This window comes from Heterocephalus glaber, unplaced genomic scaffold (genome assembly GCF_053883595.1).
Source record: "Heterocephalus glaber isolate CG9 unplaced genomic scaffold, H.glaber_assembly_v1.0 deba00001729, whole genome shotgun sequence".
In the NCBI taxonomy this organism is placed as follows: Eukaryota; Metazoa; Chordata; class Mammalia; order Rodentia; family Bathyergidae; genus Heterocephalus; species Heterocephalus glaber.
In genome coordinates this window covers 2,292,263-2,313,670 of record NW_028258440.1, presented here as the reverse complement: position 1 = coordinate 2,313,670, position 21,408 = coordinate 2,292,263, and the positions used below count along the sequence as shown (strand labels likewise).

At 40.8% G+C, this 21,408-nt stretch overlaps 1 protein-coding gene across 2 annotated transcripts in view; it reads right to left on the bottom strand.

The window, feature by feature from the left end:
* Positions 1 to 21,408, bottom strand: part of Hs6st2 (heparan sulfate 6-O-sulfotransferase 2) — a 308,229-nt gene that overhangs the window by 24,955 nt on the left and 261,866 nt on the right. Inside the window, exon 3 of one of the 2 annotated variants that reach the window (XM_004860077.4) lies at positions 20,566 to 20,649. The exons of the other annotated variant lie outside the window; for it this stretch is intronic. Coding sequence (XP_004860134.1) covers positions 20,566 to 20,649 — 84 coding nt within the window. The remainder of the gene's footprint in view (positions 1 to 20,565; positions 20,650 to 21,408) is intronic. 2 annotated transcript variants of the gene reach the window in all.

The window sequence follows — 21,408 nt, the reverse complement described above, 5'->3', positions numbered from 1 at the left end:
ATGCACGCTCGCGCACGCGCGCATGCGCACACACACACACTGCTTAAACTTTGAACCCATATACAGAATTCCTCAGTCCCACTGCTCCCATGTGCTCCTGACTTCTGCTGAGTTGGTTTATGATTGAGGGAAACTGATGGACAGTCAGGTGAGCCAAGAGGACTCATCAGAACACAAGGAGGGGTGTAGAAGCTGAAGGGATGGAGAAGAATGGAGGGGAAGAAAAGGGAGTTGTGGAGTCAAGAATGGAAAGGGAGAACTGGAAAAGCACGAGGAGGAGCAAGCCGGCTGGAAAAGAAAAGAGGTGGCTGGGCATGGCATGAGAAAGTGTGGGGGAGGCTTAGAGGAGGAGGCCCCGGAGAAAGGCAGATGGAGATGCCCTCCCTCCTTGCCTGTGCCATCCAAACCCGCCCACAGGGGCTCTGTCTCCTCCTCCTTGGCACTTGCTTGGGAACTTCAGAAAAGCACGAGCGGGGCTGGCGCAGGGCTCCAACTGCATGATCTTGCTCTTTTTTCCTCTGAGTCCCACGTCCTCTTAGGCCCACGTGTTTCCTTTCCTTGGATGTTTGACACGTGCTGCATTTTTTGGTTCGTGACTAGGCTATATACTCTTTACGGGTTGGGACCAGCTCTTCACAGCATTATTTCTGGCCTCAAATCTCTCCCCAGCCATTATAGATCTTGTGAGCATTAGGGCAGCTGACATATTAAGCCTCTAGTAATCACTAGTTTGAATTTATTAGTACAGGCATTACTAGAAAGCAATTAAGATCCTTGCAGGTATGGGGTCCACAAGGACACCCAAAGGACGAATGGAGCAAGTACCTAAAATACTTCCCTGGCTACACAACTGCCCCCAGCCGATCTATTGTCTAAAGTGATGGAGCCCTGATATATTCTTCTTTCTATATAACTATTCTTCTGTATTCACATAGTATATACAGACTCAACTTTCAGAAGCAGTCCTTAAGTGTTCTTAGGCCCGAATAAGAATGCCTTTAGAAGTTACCTCAAATTCTTTTTGGAAGTAGGCAGGATATCCAAAAAGGTAGGGCAAAATCAGAAAGCCTTTCTCTTTGTTTATCTGCAAGATGTCTTACACATTGATTTAGAGGGCTTTATTACTCTGTGAGTCACACAGCTGGCTTACCCCAGGTCTTGACATCTAGACTCCATAAAAAGAGCCAAATATATTGAGACAATTCCAGAGGCGCTCTCACTCACATGGCTCCTATGTGCCCTGCTGGGCCAGCCTGGCTCCTGACACCATCCAAGAAATGGAACTTGACAGGCCCTGGGAATTTGCAGCAGTAGGTCTATTCACTCTTCCTCCAAGGGGAGGCGCCAGAGGCTGTTTGCAGATAAGTCTCATAAAGTCTGTGTGCTGTTGAGAGTAAGATTTAGGAGACTCCAAATCTACTATGCACAGACAAAAGACCCACAGTGCTTCGGCCCCACTTCATTCAGTCGGGTTTTCCTTTTCACTCCTCCCTGCTGCAAATCCACACTGAGTATGCCCATTTCTCCTTTGTAATAGTCAGTCCTCAGGACCCCAAGAAAGCAAGGCCTTGGAGGGTTCTGCAGGCATGAGCCAGAGAGCGGCTCCCACATGCCTCTCCCAGCAGCTCCCCAGCTTTTCTTTCCATCCCAGCCCCCTTCACAAAGTTTTCTGGCTCCATCGATTTCATCCTTTTCCCACTTAGCAATTTCCTTCATTTCTGTCCCTAGACAGCTTTTCTCACACCTCCCCCTATTGTTCGGTTTTTTCTATCACCAGGATGATAGATGATCCAATAGGCATTTACATTTACAAAGCAATTGCATTTACATAAGATAGTTCTTATCTACAGTCTAGAGAGGCACAAGTATAATACATATATAATAGAGAGCTCGCCTATTCATCACCCACATTTACAATGCTTTCAAAGGCATGGACTGTTCTCAGAATTGGTATATGAGAGAGAGCCCTATAAAATTCATCATTAAAGGTAATCAATGAGTTCCAACTAATATGCTCTGTACCTTGAGGTAAAAATATACCAAAAGTACGGGGAAAACATATTTACTCCTTAAAGTTTGCTGAATTTAATTTGAGCTCTCATCGATTTCATTTAATACAAAGATTATATAATCAGGAAGTTAGTAGCAATTGGAAATACCAAGGCTAGTCTTCACCCATCAGGGCATTTTGGCAATATCTAGTAATGGCAGGAGATTCTCATTTAATTGAATTGGAAATACAACATATATTAGCTTACAGAAACTTAATCAGTGTGATCAAATTAAAACAGGCCACTCAGACATACCATCCTGATTAAGGCGCTGGCAAACACTCCACAATTATCAGAGATTTGTGGTGTTAATGATTTAAACTCGCATTTCTCCTCTTGGGATTTAGACATGGATTTTTTTTTTACCTAAACAATTAGAAAACTCCATCCTTTATTTTGAAAAATGTTGCAACAGTATTATTGACATTAATTCTCAAAGAATGCAGAATAGTAAACAGCATGTGCTGGGATGTCTTTTTTTTTTTTCCTTTTAGCAGTCAATGCCTTCTCTTTGGGTTGAGGATCATTAATCTGAAAGCTTTAGCTCTTGGGAGTGGTAATGAACTTTGGCAAAAGAAAGTGATGGTTTCTAAATGTATTAGGTCAAAACTCCACTTTTCTCCTCTCTGCAAAGCAGCTGTAAGTTTCACTGAAAGGGGTTTGTTTATGGCCCTGTTCAAAAACACTCTGCCTGAACTGGCCTGCTGTCCTGGGTAGAAGACTACAGAATCAGGCCATTTCTTTGAAATGTGTTCTTAACAGAACATTATCTGCCAAGATAAACACTATCTTAGGAGACCTGAATTACTTTTTCTCCCTTTTAAAACTCACTTTCCCAGCCCACTACCCTTAAAAAGTAGCAGTATTAAATTGCCTGGAAAAGAGATGTTTCTGGCTCCATTATTTGTATGGATAGTGGTGATGTGGAGTTGTCTAGCTATTTGTTTGTACCTGAGTAAGCAAATCCAGCCCTCATTTAACAGCATAGAAAACGGATTCAGAGAAGCTAAGTGACTTTCTCAAGGTGGCAGAGCTAGGTAGGGTCAGGTCTAGGTATAGAAATTCAGTCTTTGACTCTCAGGTTTTCTGCCCCCTATTGAAACTTGTGTCCAACCTAATCTCAGTTAAGCTAAATTTCCAGTTCTTCAAATCTCCACACTATTGGATAAGCCATTTGGTCAATGAAAAAGCTATCATGGGCGGAGGAAGGGTGGGTAACAAGAGGAATGGAATTGCATGCAGAAATGGAGAGGGGTATCCAACTTCCAACAGGCCCTGCAGCTGCAGGCTATGGCTAGAGTCAGCCCGGGAAAGTTGCTTCAACCAGCCACCAAAAGCATTATCAGGAAAGTCACCGAAGCACAGTAGAATGGAGGTTACCAGGGCTGGGGAGGGAACACTTAAAGGATACACAGTTTCACTTATGCAAAATAAATAGGGCCTTAAGGTCTACTATATAGCATAGTGCCTCTGTACCTAAGCATGCTGTATTACGTACTTAACATTTGCTAAGAGGATAGATCTGATGTTAAGTGTTCTTAGCAAAACAATAACAAAACAAAGCAATAAAGGGGCAGGAGGAAACTTTGGGAGGTCATATATATGTTTATGGCCTTGATGACAAGGATGATCTCACAGATGTGTACTTATCTGCAAACTCATAGAGATGTATACATCGAAAAATATTTTTCATTAAGTTTATTGGTACATTATAGGTACACAATATAGTTACATTCATAATTGGGAACTTGTACCTTTACATCATGTATCTTGGCTCTTATTTTTTCCCCATTCCCCTGCCCTCCCTTCACCCCCTCCACCCTTTCCTATTTACAGATTTTGTTTCCATTTTTTTCCCTTTCTCATATTTTTTCCTTTCCCTTCTTTTCTTTCCCTGTATCCATCAAAAATTATTTTTTGAACAATATTCTCAGGCATAATTTTGCAGACAATAGTTTGGAAAGGCAGGGCTGAAAGGTAGGTGGCAGTAGAGGGGCTATCTTGGTATGAGCATGCCAGAAGTGCTCCCAGCCCCTGTTGGGGAAGATCATGCAGCTCAGAGGAATGCAATGCATCCTACACTTGGTTCAGTACCAAACCCTCAACACAATGCTCTCTGTTTAAAATAAGCTCAAGAATCTTTGAAGTGTAAGGAGAAGACATTATTTACTTATTTATCTATTTATTTTTAAATGAGGTCAAGTCACTTAAACCTTTTCGCACAGTGAGTTATAGTGGTCAGTGGTTCCCTCTTTGCCCTTATGGTAAGTAAGATGAAGCAAGAGATTAGGTGGTCTTTCCCGGGGTGTGTCAAAGTCACTCTATTCTGTTCACTACAAACACTCGGCAGACCTGTGTGTCTCGTTTATCAGTGCATACACTGCAAGTCCATTGTGGACTCCCTGAACTGCGGAAGATTAAAGAAGTACACCCACTCTTTCTGAAGGAGCCACAAGCATAAACTCAGCTGCAAAAATAAGCAAACAGAGGGAAAGTGGAGGATAAAAAAGTGTTGACATTTCTAGAACTTTGTCTTTCAAAGCGTCTACAGCCCTCCAGACTACATCTCCGATGGCACCTTCCATACACAGCACACCACTTTGTTTGTGTACTCTAGTTACTTGTTCTAGGAGCATTTTCTCTATGCGGAAAAAAACACGCTAAAGAGCAGTGACTGAACTTGTGTATTTGAGTCTCACTATCTCTCCCCCCTCATTCCTTTCTTCCCTTTCTACCTCTCTATGTTCCACTGCCCCCAACAGCATCTGTTGCTGTGTCTCTCATATAGTAAGAGCACAATAAATATGTCCTGATTGAATTCATGAACAACTGAGCAACACTTCTGAGTGCCTGATTGAATACTAAATGGATAATATTCTGAGGACAGAGAGATGCTTTGAGGCTGCACCAGTCAAGACATGATGCAGAAAGGACATATTAATCGTTTAGATATATGAGTGATAACAATGAAGCCATTTAATAAGCACCAATGTGTATCAGAGGGTTTGCATAAGTTATCTCATTGGATCCTTAAAGAATTTCTAGTATGTAACAATTATGTATTGTACCCGTCAAAAAGCTAGAAGAGAGAGCCAGGTACAGTGGTGCACGCCTATAATCCCAGCACTTGAGAGGCTGAGCCAGGAGGACCACTGCAAGTTCGAAGCCAGCCTGGGCTACTTAGTGAGTTCAAGGTCAGCTTGAACTAGGTAGTGAGGCCTTACCTAAAAAAAAAAACAAAAAACAAACAGGGAGGGGGATTTAGCTCAGTGGTTCCGCCACCTGCCTTCTTGCAAGTGCAAGGTCCTGAGTTCAATCCCCAGTACAAAAAAAAAAAAACAAAAATACAACAATTCCAAAAAGCTAGGAAAAAGGATTTTGAAAGTTTTCATTACAAAGAAATGATAAATGGGGCCAGGGATTTAGTTCAGTGGTTTCGCCCCCTGCTACGCAAGCGCAAAGACCTGAGTTTGATCCCCAGTACATAAAAAAAAAAAGAAATGATAAATGTTTGAGGAAATAAATATGTTTATCCCAATTTAAACATTATGCAACACATACATGTATCAAATATTGCATGGTACAGCATTAATATGTATGGCTTTTATGTTTCTGAATATCAGTTAAAATTTTTCAAAAATGAGTTTCTAGTAGAGGGAGGTCCAATTATTCTCCCCATTTTACAGATGAGGACATGAGCTGCAAAGAAGTCACTCCTCTGAGGTACTAGAGCTGGTACCTAAACCCATGCCTACTGAATCTGAAAGACTGAGCTCTTTCCAATGAACTAGAATTTGGACAGGGTCCTTTCCAAAGGACAACAACCATTCAAAATAGGTGCCACGGTACTGACAAAGATGCATGTGGCAGAGAAGGAAGAGGCTAGCAGAACTACAGGGAAGGTGGGGTTGTGAAAAGGATGCTCTATAGTTGGTCATAAGGTTGCAACAATCAGTAAGCACACATGATATAAAGCATGAGGGAGAGAGTTAAAATTAGGATGAAATTGCCTATGGGATCGTATAAAATACCTAGAATGAATAAATATTGCAAAAACCCATCAGCCTCCTAACGGCATTCAAATGAACAAAGCCGATTTGGGCCTAAACATCCACCTGACTATTTTCCAGCAGAGGATGGTTTAAGCAACAAAAATAATCCTCTCCCCAAGCAAATGCTCTTTTCTTCCTTCTGCTACAGGTTTCATTACAGCCAAGCACAGAGGCCAGTTGAAGGCAATGGAGTGGAAATAGTGTGTGTTCATTTAGTCCTGAGAGCAGCAGCCAGTTGGGGAGCATTACTCAAAACCCGCAACACTTTTTTCCCTCCAAGTGTTTCAGGTTCAGCATGGGTGTAGGCTGTCATTTTAGGGAACAATTACCTGGCACTCTGGTCCTTTTCATCTGTTCACAGCTCCCTGGCCATATGAAAGGAAGCACTTCTGGTGTTTTCTTTTTCTTTTTCTTTTTAGGAGCTTGCAGAAATGAGAAAAGGAACCACAAGGCAGTCCAATAGCCAGAACTACTCTGCCTTCACTGAGGAGCTGGGGCTTGGTGGATACAGGCTGTTACCCCATGCTCTGCTGCCTGGGCATTCTCAGCTGGCGCTATAGCAATAGGCAGGAACTCTTTCACTAAATGAAGTCACTCTGGAAGAGGCGAAGTGAGGGCCTGGAGCTCCATCTGCTGCCTTTCCCTCCCTCCCACCTACAGCAGCAAGGGCTGTACAAAACAGACTGAAAACCACCCTATGAAAGGGTCTCACTGAATTGCCCAGACTGGCCTTGAATTCATGATCCTCCTGCCTCAGCCTCCGGTGTGTTGGAATTATAGGTGTGTATCACTTTAGGCCAAATTTTAATCTTTAAAAAATTAAAAAACAGTTCTTTTAGTACCTGGGGCTTCAATCTAGAGCTTTTAAACTAGCTAAAGCCTCAGCCCTTCAATTATTTATTTATTTTGAGAGAGAAAGCCATGCTAAATCATTAAGTTGCCCAGGCTGGGTGTGAGTTTACAATCCTCCTGCCTCAGCCTTCTAAAGTGCTGGATTGCAGGCATGCGCCACCACACCCAGCTCCCAGGTTGCTTCTTTGCACTTCTTTGAATCTTTCCCCATCTATTAGAAGACAAAAACTGGAATGCAGAAGGATGATGACAACTAGCAAGCACAAATTCCCTACCATCAGGCATTTGAGGGCTGGGGAGAGTGGGGGGATTTCCTCTGCCTAGCACAAAATGCTCTGCCCATGTGGACACTCAGGAATGAATGATAACACTGCCTCCCCTATTACAAGCAGAAAACATAAGCACCCATCCGTGATAGTACAATAGTACACATTTACTTCTTCTGTACCACCAAGTGGGGGACAGAGACCCAGATAACCAGGTAAAGAAACCCACAGCCTCCAGGCTTGATGTATTCTCAAGGACAAAATAAGACACGTTATTAGCCCCTAAATTATGGCTGTTAAAGGAGACCAGCTGGGAAGTGAGTATTTGACATGTGGTTGGGAAAGTATATGGAGGTGTGTGGAAGGAAACAGAGACTACTGCAAACTTGGCCCGAGGACGACAATAAGCCAGTCTCGGGGGAACGGCATGAGCCTACCAGTTGAAGTGCAGGTGCGCTTTCCTCAAAGTTCCTGAAAGCTACCAGAAAGAATACTCAGGAAGAGTTACTTTTTGGAAGATCTTTAGAGAGAAGATGGTGCCTGGTGATGCCTAGAGGAGGGGGTAACAGGAAGGACTGCCTGTGTCGCATGGAGGAGGGGAGTAGTCCTGGGAGGATGATGTGGCTGGGAGTGACAGTACCCTATTTTCTGACAGGGACCACAAGTAAAGCAGATGCTGCAGTGCCTAGTGTAAAGGCACCAAGCAGGAAGATCATCCTTGAATGGTCCACAGGCTGGAATGGGAAAATGAGGGTCAACAAGGAAACGCTGGGTGGAGGGCATCTCAGTCAAGCTGGTGGCACACAAATCTCCTCCTTGATGAGGAAGAGCCACCTGCAAGCAAGCCCACTATTCCCAATTCCCATAATTATCATCTTTGATGCTAAAAACCACCTTGCTTTGACTCCCAGCCTAAGCTCCACAGAGCAGCCATGCTAACGGCCTATGCCTGCTGAATGCACCTGGACTCCCAACACCAAAGGACTCCTCCAGGTTTGGTATGGTCCAATGCCATCTAAGCAACTGATAAGTTCTCCTTGACTCAATGTCATGAAGTAGTTTTCAGGGCTAAATGAGATAATATATGCATTTAAAGCACTTTGAACAAGGCCTGTTGCATAAGAAGCACACAATAAATGTTACTTCTTATTATTTAAAACATCTTGCTCCTCTTTATATCTGGCAATTTTTTTGTTTTTGGTACCGGGGATCGAACTCAGGACCTTGCACTTGCAAGGCAGGCAGTGGAACCACTGAGCTAAATCCCAGCCCCAATTGAACTTTTTTTTTTAAATCTGGCAATTTTTAACATCTTTGTTGGAAATGAATTTTGTAATACTCTATTGTACTTGCATATCAAAGTGGAAAGTATTTTGGGGGAGTGGTGGGTAAGGTACTAAATTTAATTGGCTCTAATTTTATAGCAGCCTGTGCTTGGACCCTACAGAGTCGGAAAAATAAGAGACAGGATTGAGACTTAAATGGGTGCTGGTTTCAATCATTGTTCTGCCATTTACTATCTGTGTGGCTTTGGGAAAAATACATGATTTCTCTCAGCCTTAGTTTCCTCATCTGTAAGGTATAGATAAAATCTCTGCCTCTTGAGTACTGTTGGTAAAATTAAATGAGATCATGAATAAGAAGGCTGTTTGCAAACTATAAAATACTAAAGAAAGCAAGGACATTTTTTTCTTATCAGGAATTTCAGGCTTATCCAGACTTGCCTCCCTTTCCCCTCCTACTGCCAAATTCACGATGGGTTTTCAGTGATGGCCAAACGTACATTAGGTCTGCCAGATGCACAGGGCTAAGCAGTTGATCATTTTGAGTAAATGATCCGTCAGTTCAAGCGTGCAGTTTCCTCAGGAGTTCCCTTCTTCTCCACTCAACCCCACTCAAGTGACCCCAAACAGCAGCTCCTGGGACATGATATAAATCTGTCCTTCAAGTAACATGATGTTCTTATCTGACCATCTTCACCACCTACGATCTTTACAGGGATGCTAGGCACCTGTGCAGTGATGATTTGTGCCTCAAATGCATGTGACATCTTAATTAACCAGTATGAATGCTACTTCAAGCAAGCACTAACAGATGGTGGCCTGATTTTATAGCATTGCCAGCATTTTCCAGGCAAAATTTATAGTTTACTCATCAGTGAGCTGAGTCCTGCCTCATTTTTCTTTTTTGTTTAAACTTTGGCAAGCAATCATCCTGAAAAGCCCAAGCATCTTTTTAAATGAAGTCGTCGCTACTGACCAACAATGTTGTATCATTTCTCCCCCTCCCCTGCTCCCACATTCTCAGGTAGCTTGCATACCATACCCACAGTAATGAAAGTATCAGAGCCAGATGATAGTAGTAGAGTCCCAGGCAAGGTCAGGCTCATTTTTATGATGAAATACTAAGGAAAACTGAGGCTTCACCATGACTTATAGCTCCGGCAGAGCCTTCTATCCACTCAGAACTATTCCCTCTCACACCTCAATCCATCTTCTACTGTCTCTAGATCTAATATAGTCTCATTTATGTCTCTAGATCTAATATAGTCCCGCAGCACAAAGGCTGTCTCCTGAAAGGATGGATGAACTTAAACTCACAGGACAAACATAGATATGTCTGTTGCCTCCATCATCTGTGAATTATATGAATTTGGAAAGTTCTTTATCATCTCAGAGTCCTCCTCAATAAAAAGGGCTAATAACACTTACTCTATAGGCTTATAGTAATGGCTAAATAAGGTAATAATATGTTGAGTGGTATGGCTTGTGTTTAGACATCCCCCTAAAGTCTTATGTGGTCACAGATGGGGCTTTTTCAGAGTTGGCTGGATCTAGACTGTGTGATGCTAGAATTGATTCATGGTGCAGTGCTAGCATCAAGGGCACTAGGATTAAGGGTGTGAGTGCTATCGGCCCTAAGGGCAGGTAGCCTGGATAAGATATAAGAGATAAAAAGAACTATGGTCATCCCTTGTTGCTTTTGCTGTCTTCTGTGTGCAATGAACCGTTTCTCCTCTGTGACACCCCTCTGCCATGTGCTGCCCTGCCTTGGAGCCAGCCAACTATGGTCTGAAACCTCTACACACTGTGATCTAAATAAGCCTTTCCTCCCTTAACTAGTGGATGTCAGGGTATTTTGTCTCAGCAATGAGAGAAAAGTAACTAAGACATTAAGAATCTTGCAGAGTGTCTGACACATAGAAAGCACTCAATACATTATAGTTAGTGAAAACATTATGTCTGCTATGGGCAAGAAACTGTTCCAATTGTTTTACATACATAACTCAGTGAAATAAATCAAACCTTTCCTAAAATGTCACCTTTCAGTTTCCTCAGTCACTTTAAATTTACAAACTTCCTGCCCCTTCACTTTTTTTTTGTATTAAATTCTTTTATTGGTACATTGTAGGTATACAACACATTTACATTTCTCATTGGGAATTGTACCTTTACATAGTGCATCTTGGTTCTTATTTTTTCCCCATTCCTAGCCCTCCCTTCACCCCCTCCACCCTTCCCTATTTACAAAGACTTTATTTCCATTTTTTCCATTTCTCATCATTTTTCCTTTCCCTTCTTTCCTTTCCCCTGCCCCTCCCACTACCCCTACCCCTTTGGACCTTTTCTTCCTATTTTATATTATTGATTATTCATTCTAATCAATGGTACATTTTAGGTATACAATATAATGACATTCATCATTGGAAATTTGCACCTTTACATAGTCTCTCTTGGTTCTTATTTTTCACCCTTGCCCAGCCCTCCCTTCAACCCCTCCAGTCCTCCCTATCTACAAAGACTTTGTTCCTAGTTTTCCATTTTCTCATATTAATCCCATTCCCTTCTATCCTTTCCTCTAGCCCTCCCACTTCCTTCCCCTTTGCCCCTTTTCTTCCTATTTCCCTTCGCTCTTTATTCACATTCTCTGCTTTTATTCCCTTTAAAAATACTACATGTTTTACTTTTTTGTTTAATGACCAAACTCGTCCTCTGGAATGGGTGTAAGGGCAGGGAATGTTGTGGTTTTGTTCTCTGGTGTATCACCAGAGCCTAGAATGGTACTTGGAACCTAGTATGGACTCAGTAAGATTTGTGAATGAGTGAAGAGTTTAATCTTCAGGAAAACCCTATGTACTAGGGGTAGCATCTTCTTTTAACAAGTGAAGAAACTAATGCACAGGAGATTAAGTATCCTGCCCTGGGCACTGTTAGACCCTTAAGTAGCAATTGTGCTTCAGCATTTGCCATCTTAACCATTATACAATATGGAGAGGAGGGGAAGGAGGAAACATGACTGAGAGAATGAGAATAATGGGAGCAGTGTATGTGACACTATGAACTTTGGGGTTTATTGATTTATTGATCAACTGATTGATTTATTTTTGCTTCTCCTCCTCCTCCCTGTGAATAGGATTTACTTTCTCCTACTGAAATCTTGATACTGTACTTTGGGACTCTAGCTTTGGGTTTGTGATAAAAGCAGAGATCAGCTACTTGTTCCCAAAATAGCATTTTCAGAGGACGCTTCCATTGTTCACCCATCGCTCCACTCCATTTTTATATGTGTTTTTTTACAAAGATAAATGGGAGAGGATAAGTTGAGCACCAGAAAACCCACAGCTACTCAACATTAACCTAGAGGTTCCTGCCAGTGCATTAAGGCAAGAAAAAAAGACATCCATATTGAAAAGGAAGAATAAAACTTCTTTATTCACAGATTACATAATCCTCTATGTGGACTATCCAATGGAATCTACAGAAGAAAATTTTGGGGACCAATGAGTGAATGTAACAAGTTTGGAGGATATAAGATTAATCTATAAAAATCAATTTTACTTTTACATACTAAAAATGATCAATCAGAAATTAAAATAAGCAGAACAATGGTACTTACCAGGGCAGCAAAATATGAAATACTTGGGGTTGGAGGTAGAATGTTGTAGTAGAGCTCATACTTAGCATGCATCAGGCCTTGGTATCAATCCCCAGCACCAAAAGAATGAAATATTTAGGAATTTACCTGACAAAAGTTAGGAAAGATGTGTGCCCTGAAATCTACAAAACATTAATGAATGAAATAAAACAGACCGAAATAAATGGATAGATCCATGAATCCATGAGGGCTTAGTATCGTTAAGATGTCAGTTCTTCATCTGATATACAGAGTCAATGCAACCCCCGTCAAAATCCCAGCAGGCTTTTTTCTTTTTGTAGAAATTTACTGGCTGATTCCAAAATCCATATGGAAATGAAAAAGAGTTATAATCTCGGAAATAGCTATTACAAGGAAGAATAAGTGGCAGAGTTCACATCACCTGATTTCAAGGCTTGTTATAAAGCTATAGTAACCAAGACAGTGTGTAATATTGGCATATAGATAAATACGTCAACCAATGGAAGAGGACTGAGAATCCAGAAACAGACCCAAATATATACAGACATTTGATTTTTTAGTAAAGGTGCGGTAGTTCAATGGAGAAAGGATGATCTTAAGAAGTGGTGCTGGAATTGAGGCCATACTCTTAAGTGAAATAAATAGGACACACATGCTTAAATACCAAATAGTTTCTCTGGTATGAAAAACTAGAAGTGTAAATAAGGATCAAAATGTATAATCAATATTTTCAAATAGGAAGAAAAGGTCTAAAGGAGTAGAGGAAGTGGGAGGGGTAGGGGAAAGGAAAGAAGGGAAGAGAAAAAATATGAGAAAAGGAAAAAAATGGAAACAAAGTCTTTGTAAATAGGGAAGGGAGCGCAGGGGAATGGGGAAAAAATAAGAACCAAGATACATCATGTAAAGGTGCAAGATCCCAACGATGAATGTAACTCTATTGTATACCTAAAATGTACCAATAAACTTAATGGAAAAAAATTAAAAAATAAAAAGAAATGGTGCTGGCACAGTGGGGTATCCATATGTAAACTCAAAGAAAACCTTGATCTGTCTCTGGTACTATATACAAAACCTAAGCTAAAATGAGTAATTGGTCTACATATTAAACTATAAAATGTCTAAACTCTAATAACATAAAATTTCTAGAAGAAAACATGGGAGAAAACCTTTGCCATTTTGGATCAGGTATTTCTTAGATAAGAAACTAGAAGCACAATCCAGAGAAGAAAAGTACTAATAAATCGGACCTGAAATTAAAAACTTCCACTCTACTTAAAATGGTTCCACACCCTAGAATTTTAGTCAAAGCTGGATTCATAACAATTATTTACATAGGAAGTGAGCTTTTTGCTTTGCTTCCATTTTCTCTTAAGCATGGCAAAGTGCAGTGGGGCATGCTTAATTGGTTAGTTGTCTGAAAACCAACATTATTTGGCCTAGAAGCCTTAGGTGACACCCATTCTTCAGCCTTTGAAATTCTCTTAACTCCCAAAGAGCTGGCCTGAGAGCTAAAACTGTTGGAGTGAAAATAGAGATAGAGAACTGATAAGTGATCAGATAGGAAGAAGAAAGAGGGAAGGAGGGAGAGAGGAAAGAATTTTTTTTAATTGGAGAAAAATTGAAAAGAGTTTTGTTTTGTTTTGTTTTTTACCACTGCTCTTCCTTGCTTTCTTCAAGGGAACAGAGAGGGATGGAATCTCAGCTGGCACCTGGAAACTAGACATAATCCTGAGCTCTGCCTGAGCAGTGCCAATGAGAATTCTCAACCACGTGTGTCACATAGGGAGGAAAAAGAATCTCTGAGGACCTCTGTTCTAAAGAGCAGTAGCACCTTATGTCCATGGTTTTGTACAGCAAACGAGAGGAGAGGAAACCAGCTCCTGATTTCCCAGGTTTGAGTAGCAGAACAATCTTTTTTGTCCCCAGTAGTAAAGATTGAACCTAGGGCCTTTATACTGAGCCCTAGCCACCCCTCCCCTTTTTAACTAAGTTGCTACGTTGTCCAGGCTGGGCTCAAACTCCCACTCTCTGCCTCAGACTACCAGGGTGCTAGGATTACAGGCATGTCCCACCATGCCCAGCCAGAACATTCTTCTTGACTGAGGTATAGAACCATGACCAGTGTGGACCAGTATATATTTGAGAGGGGCATTTATTATGGCAGTTAGTACTCTACACCTCACAAAGATGCTTGTGAACTTTCAGGAGAAAGTTTCTTTCTGGTTGTGCCATTCATTTCTTGTTTTATCCAAGCTACAAGCATTATTTATGTAGTGCCAGTGGTGAGGCTTCTGCTTCCCATTTTCAGGAGCTGCCAAAGCAGATAACCAGGCAAACTGAGCCAACCAGAGCTCATCAGAATCACGCTGGCCAGGTCATACTGTCCCCAGCTGCAATATGCTGGCAACTGAAACAAGCATAATCACTAGTTGACATTTAGTGAGCACTTGCCATGTGCCAGCCACTAAGAGAGCCTTACTTGGATTATGATAGTTAATCTTCACAACTGTCCAATGAAGTAGGTATAAAGTTAATAAGTGGTAGAGCCAGGATTCTAATCCAGGTCTATGTGACTCCAAAGCTGATGTCCTTTCAAATGCACACAAGGCTGCCTGATTAATTTATTTAAAGAGATCTCTGAATAGCCTTGTGCTGCAGCTGCTTAGTACCAGGTTAAACATCAAAGTATGTGGAGTCTGTCATTTATCTCTGGTTACTAAAAGTCTTTTTCAAATGGATTAGGCTACTTGCTTGCCTTATTAATGAATGCATTTCCTGGGATACATCTGACTTCTTTTTGTTGGGACCAAAGGCCTCACACTCTCCTGGATGGGGAATATTGAAGGAAAAGGTAATCAGGTTACAAGTACACTCATTCTCAGCACATTTACTAAAAGCTGTTTTTAGGAATACACTCTGATGTTGGTTTATGCTTTTGTCATTTTCTGCAAAGGAGCAATTGCCAAAAAGAGGAGAAAAAATAAGCAGTCAGTTTGACGTTTTGGTTTGTCACAAGCTTTGATATTAAACTTAGTCTAATAGAAAACTAAGGGTAGTATTGATATTAGCATCACATAGAACTACAGTAATTATGTGAAAAGTTGAATATGTCACCATTTGATTTGTATGCCCATACATTATGCAACCATTTTGAAGTTAAAGAACACACACACACACACACACACACACACACACACACACACACACTCCACATTTGGAGTTTAGAAGCAGTCGTAGCTTACTGGCTCAGAAGAAATCCATGGCTGTTAGAGGAAATGACAATCACACATAAAACTGTTCCATGCTGAGTCCACACAGAGCAAACAAGACTTTACCTCTTCTTTCTACAATAGGTAAGGTTTTCATTTGGCTCCTTCCAACCAAAATCAAAGGGGTGTCGCTACGTTTTGTTTATTTATGAAGCTGTGTGCTCCTCTCTCCACTCATTTAGAGACTCAATAGATAAAGTGGTCTGTGGGCTGTGAGACATTTTCACTAAAGACATGTTGGAGCCAGTCTCCCTGCGGCATCTCATACTGGGGTAATCCCCAGGGGGATTTGTGGAAGTGAACAAGAATTTACTTGGTCATCTCATCACTCCCCCTTTGTACACCTTTTCCTTCAGTTTAGTATCTCTGCTATCCCCTGGTTTAATTCACTTAGGTCAATATTTACAGTACTGAAGTTAACATTTATGGTATCACTCACCAGCACTGTGCCTGGGTGCTCTGCCCTGGCCCTATAACATTTATGGAATCCACTAATATTTGAAAACTGGACTTGGTCCTTGCTATTCCGTAGCCTGAGCCTATCTCAAAGGTCTCAGGCTGAGATGCGTGAATGATTCCCACCATCATCTCAACTGCCTGCACTCAAAATTTCAAATGGATACTTCTGAATATACATATATAATTTATATATTATAAATTTTATAATATGTGTAATATTAGGTATCTTAAGTTAGGTGAATTAAATGCATTTATAATATTTCAGCTTACAATGAGTCTATCAGGACATAATCCTATCATAAGCTGAGGAGCATCTGTACATATGTGTTTGTCTAGCTATATCTCTATATAGATGTAGTGCATATCTTCAGCCTTGGTTGGCTGATTTGAGGGAGAATATAGCTCTTGCGATCTATGCGTTATCTTTATGACTTCAATGGTGAAAGGCTTCATTACAGCTCCAAAATTGCTCCACAATAATATTGAGAAAGGGTGACTAGGAACACAAACAGAATCGTATTATTTTAGAGAAAATGAAACATTTGAGAAGTGCTCATTTAGTGATTGCTACTATTGCACATTTTTAAAAAGTGGGATGATTCTAATCTCTCCAAAGTCTTTATTTTAACAATGGCTGTCAGAGCCTATCCAGACAAACATCATGCCTCTTGGCCTCCTTTGGTTGTGATTAGCTGAAGTATGTTGTTCCCTAGGAGAACAACTGTAATATGTGCTATTGTACAAAGAGCTTGGACAAGTATTACAAGATCAGGATTCTCAGCTGCTCTCCACTAGGAACTCGATATGTGGCTCTGGGAAAATGATTTACCCTTCTTGAGTCTTAGTGTCCTTATCTGTTCAGCAAAAGAATTGGTCTCATGTAAATTATGAAAATATTTTGATACAAAATGAACACTTTAAAGGCTCTCTGCGGCAACTACACATGTGCAGTCTTGGCAGTTTCAGTGCTATCTGCAGATGATCCTCTGGGTGAGTAAATGGCTTGACTGTGGCCCACCGTGTTAGCCAGAGTAATGGGTTCACGTCACTAATGGGGACCCTATGTGAGGCTCAGCACAGTGGCCTGGCCTGGACAGCCATGGACCACCCTTGCAACACCTCCACAAGACATCTCTCTGCTTCCTGATGTCCGTGCTATGGCTCTGCACTGAGTTTTTTTTCCTGTGGTGTCAATTTGGCTCACCATCAACACAGAAGAAACTGCTTGCACCTCCCCAAAAGTCACTGCCAGTGAAGTCTGGCGCTGGTGCTTAGCCACATCGCATTCCATCTGTTCTTCCCTGAAACACAGGGTTGGCTCCCCAGCTTCAGATCCAGGCAATGAAACAGAGCAAGCAGAACTGACATCACTTCCAAGCTGTATGTTTCCTGAGCTACTCAGCATGCTACACTGAATCTCGCTGTCGGCTCCAAGTGGACTGAATTTCAGAAAAAGGTGGAATTGGCCATTCACATTTAGCTTTGACCTAACCCGCTGCTTCAACTTGTTCTGAGCAATATGCAGAGGATTCTGCCCATTTATGTGACCACCTTGAATTTTCCTCCTTTGACCTAGCCTTGGTACCTGAGGGCTAAATGGAAAAGATAGAAGGGTTTAGAAGTCATTTCTCAGACACTTTCACTGATACTCCACATGACCTCTGCCTCACTCTAACACCGTCACTAGTTACAGGTGACTATTGTGGCTCCAATGCCATGTCATCATCCTCTGTCTCCCTTCTTCTTCTTCCTTTTTTTTTTTTTGTTTTTTTTTTGTTTTGGTACCAGGGATCGAACTCGGGTCCTTGCACGTACGGGGCAGGTGGTGAAACCACTGAGCTAAATCCCCAGCCCTGTCTCCCTTCTTAAAACTGTGAGCCCCTTGAGGGTACCTACTGAACCTTATATTTATCTGTTTTTGTATCTGTATCTATTGTATCTTTATATTTATCTATCTGGCACAGTGGCATAAAGTAGTTGCTCAATATATATTTATTATTATTACTATTATTGGTGCTAAAGAAGGTTTTTATCAAAATGTTCATTTAGATACCCCCCAGATGGAAACACTATTATCTTTTCTGAGTCTCAATTTCTTCATATGTGAAATAAAGCACTCATTTCATGAGCTTTTTGTGGGTGATGTACTAAGTGCTCAGTGCACAAGTTGTCACTCACTCAAAACATATTAGTTGTCAATACTTTTAGCCACGGAACATACTTGAGGCAGCTTGACTTGTGTATTTTGTTTTGTTTTCTCAATGAAATAAAGACCCAATTTCCTTTCAAAGAAGAAAACTTCTATCTCCCAATCTGTATCTTGCCTCCAAATAGCACAGAGAAACTCTTACAGTCTGCTTTGTAGCCCGCTGTCAGTAGGTCAAATCACATCAGAAAGCCTGGCAGAATGGTACCCTCCATGCTTACCACTGCACACATCAACACCAAAGATGGGCACTGACAATGCAGCAGGAATTAATCATATATAACAACTTTCTCTGAACTATATATTAACACAGTGCCTATACTGTGAAGTGTGAAGAAATGCCCCCAATAGTCTCACTGTAGCCATGGAAGGTCAGTACTGCTGCTGATGACAAAGATATCCTGAGAAACAGAAACTATGCTGTGACAGAATAGCAGCCACAAAAGAAAACGCATCCTGAAAACCAAGGGGAGGTGAGGGGACGGGCAGAATACAAGGGAATCTGGCACACACATCCACAAAGAGGATACTGGAAAATGTTTAACCAAAATCATGAAGAATTAAAAACAACTACCTCAATCCGTGAGTCACCACTATACATCGCAAATAAAAGACACTTAGTTCAGAATGTGTGAAGGAGGCCCTCGCTGTGGCAGAAGCTTGGATGTGTCCAAATATAGCCAGTGTGATATAAGATCATGGCATCAACTTAAAAATGTATTTATTCAGGCCTCCTACAGTGAACAACCTGGATACAATGTGAGATATGCATTCTCTATGTCATCTTAACTCAGAGAGTACCAATTGCTCCTTTTGTGGCTCACATTGAGATTCTTCACTTTAAAGGTAAAAAATGGGATTCCTGCAAAGCCCAACGAAACAAAACAATACACCTTTTGAAATCCAAGAGCAGGGCCAGGGATTTAGCTCAATGGTTCCACTGACTGCCTCGAAAGTGCAAGGACCCGAGTTCAATCCCTGGTACCAAAAAAAAGAACACCTATGAAATCCAAGAGCAAATCACAAACCTCCATAATTGTATATCATGACCTAATGAATGGAGGTTGAACCCTGTAGCTGTCGATGTGACAGGTAGGCACAAGGTACCCAACAGGAACTGTCATTTCCACATGCATGCCATTAAAAAGCTGCTGTCCAACATCATCTCTGGGAACCAAGAGTGTGCATTCACGGTAAATTGGGACTAATTTCAAAACCTTCAGCTCCTTGGGATTGTGAGGATCAATTCTCTTCCTTCATAATTTATACAGCATTTTGATTGTGGTGCTCAGCAATAAATAACTGAAACAAGTTCTAACTACTCAGAAATTTAGTCTTATGTCTTCACCACCACTTTTCCTATTCTCCAAAACAGCCCACATTCAACTTTATATGCAAACCTGAAATTATATTCAGGAGGAGGAGGAAAAGAAAAAAAAAGGCAGCCAATAGATCTTTCACTTTGGGAATTGATTATTAGATCATGTTCAAAGTGCAGCATTTATGGTCCAATGCTGAATACATAAAATATATGACCATTACAAATTCACTTTTCTTTGCAAAGCAGCGCTTTTGTAGTGACATATCGTATTGCTCGATTAGAGCTTTTAGCATGATGAAGGCATCTTTCATCTTCTCCTAGATGGAGGCGGGGTGTGCTTCTGCCTGGCACAGAGCCCCACACCCCGGGGACAGAGAGCTCACAGAGAACCTGAGTCATTTACAAGAGGACTGCTGCTACTTTGAAGGGGAAGTGCCTAGCTAGAGGTATCATCTGCATGAGAACATGCTGCTTCAGATTGCCATGCTCTGCTGAATCCAAAAGGAGAGATCAGCCAATGTCATTTTCTGGAAAAAGCTCAAAGACACAAATCTACTATGGCAAATATTCATCCAATAAAAGTTTCAGCAATACCAAAAAGATAGTGTCGTATAGAACATGGTACATACTAGTTACTAGGGAAAGAATATGCATGCCATGTAAATCAGTGATATGGTAAAAATGTAAATGTATTTAAACCTAGAAATTTATGGAATGGCTTTCCAGATTCTTCTAACTGAAGCCTAAATCTCAATGCATGAATGGAAGACAGCTTTTCATGGATTTTACCAGTCATAAAATAATTAACTTGTACTGTTTCTTTAATTTTTCAAACTCATAGTCCAAATCTTGCCCTGCCTTTCTGAGCTGATGTTTGTGCCCTTCAAGTTCCCTAAGCTATCTACACTTGATCTTAGCCAAAAGGCCGAGAAGCGATCCCCTAAGCTATCTTTCCAAAGTCATCCCTTGACTTTCCTCTTCCTCCCTCCTTCCCTTCCTCCTTATTTAGTCCTTCATATACACAATATTACTGACACATGTATTACTTGTTTCAATTCCTTAGTGACCAGCCCAGTATAAGGCACACAGAAGGTATCCCACACGTTTACTGAATGGATATGAATGAATGACAAAATGAGGATAGCACATGGCTTCATGATTATGTCAGACACACATGAGCAATTTTCACTTACTTCCCACTCTTAGATGTGTTCCGGACCTTTGTGGATGGAGAGTTGGCGCCTGGGTTACTGTTTGGAGAACCTCGTCTATCCTTACTATACCCACAGAAAGAACAGAAAAAAATATATATATATATATTTTATATATATATATATTTATATATATATATTTATAAATATATATATATAATATATATATATATACACACATATGGACCACAGAGACAAAAAGCAGTTAGTCACTTCATTTTTTTCATTTAAAGATTTTAAATTTCTCTCTCTTTCTCTCTCTCTAGCATTTTATCCAATGGTGCTTTTTAAAGATAAAGACAGTGGTAACCACTCCTCAAGGTCAAAGAAAACTACCTGTATGTATTCAAAGCTTGAGCTGGTAGATTCTATAAATGATAGCACCACAGCCTAACCCCCAAGAAAGGCTCTAGAGCCAAAAAACGATAGGAAAATAACTAGTCTGTAACATAAAATCTCTAATTTCCTGCCATTGGATTTTTGTGTTACAAGTTCAGTTTGGAAGGTGCAAAAGTATATGGTTATATGGATGCCAAATGACTTCGAAAAGTCTTTGGGAGATACTATCAGATGATTTAATAATTTTCACTCATAATATTACATGGGAAGGCCATGAATTCAGATATTCTTCCAGGAGAAGCACCACCTGCTTCATGAGTAATTGAATTTATCTCCACCTTCAATAACTCCACAGCTTATGTCAAACCTTGGAAACAATTACAAAATAAATCACAAGGAAAGTCTATTTAATTTCATCAGGTTAATAAATGCACTCAAATTAATCACCTCAAGGTAAACAAAAAGGAATAATTGATTGGAGTCTCC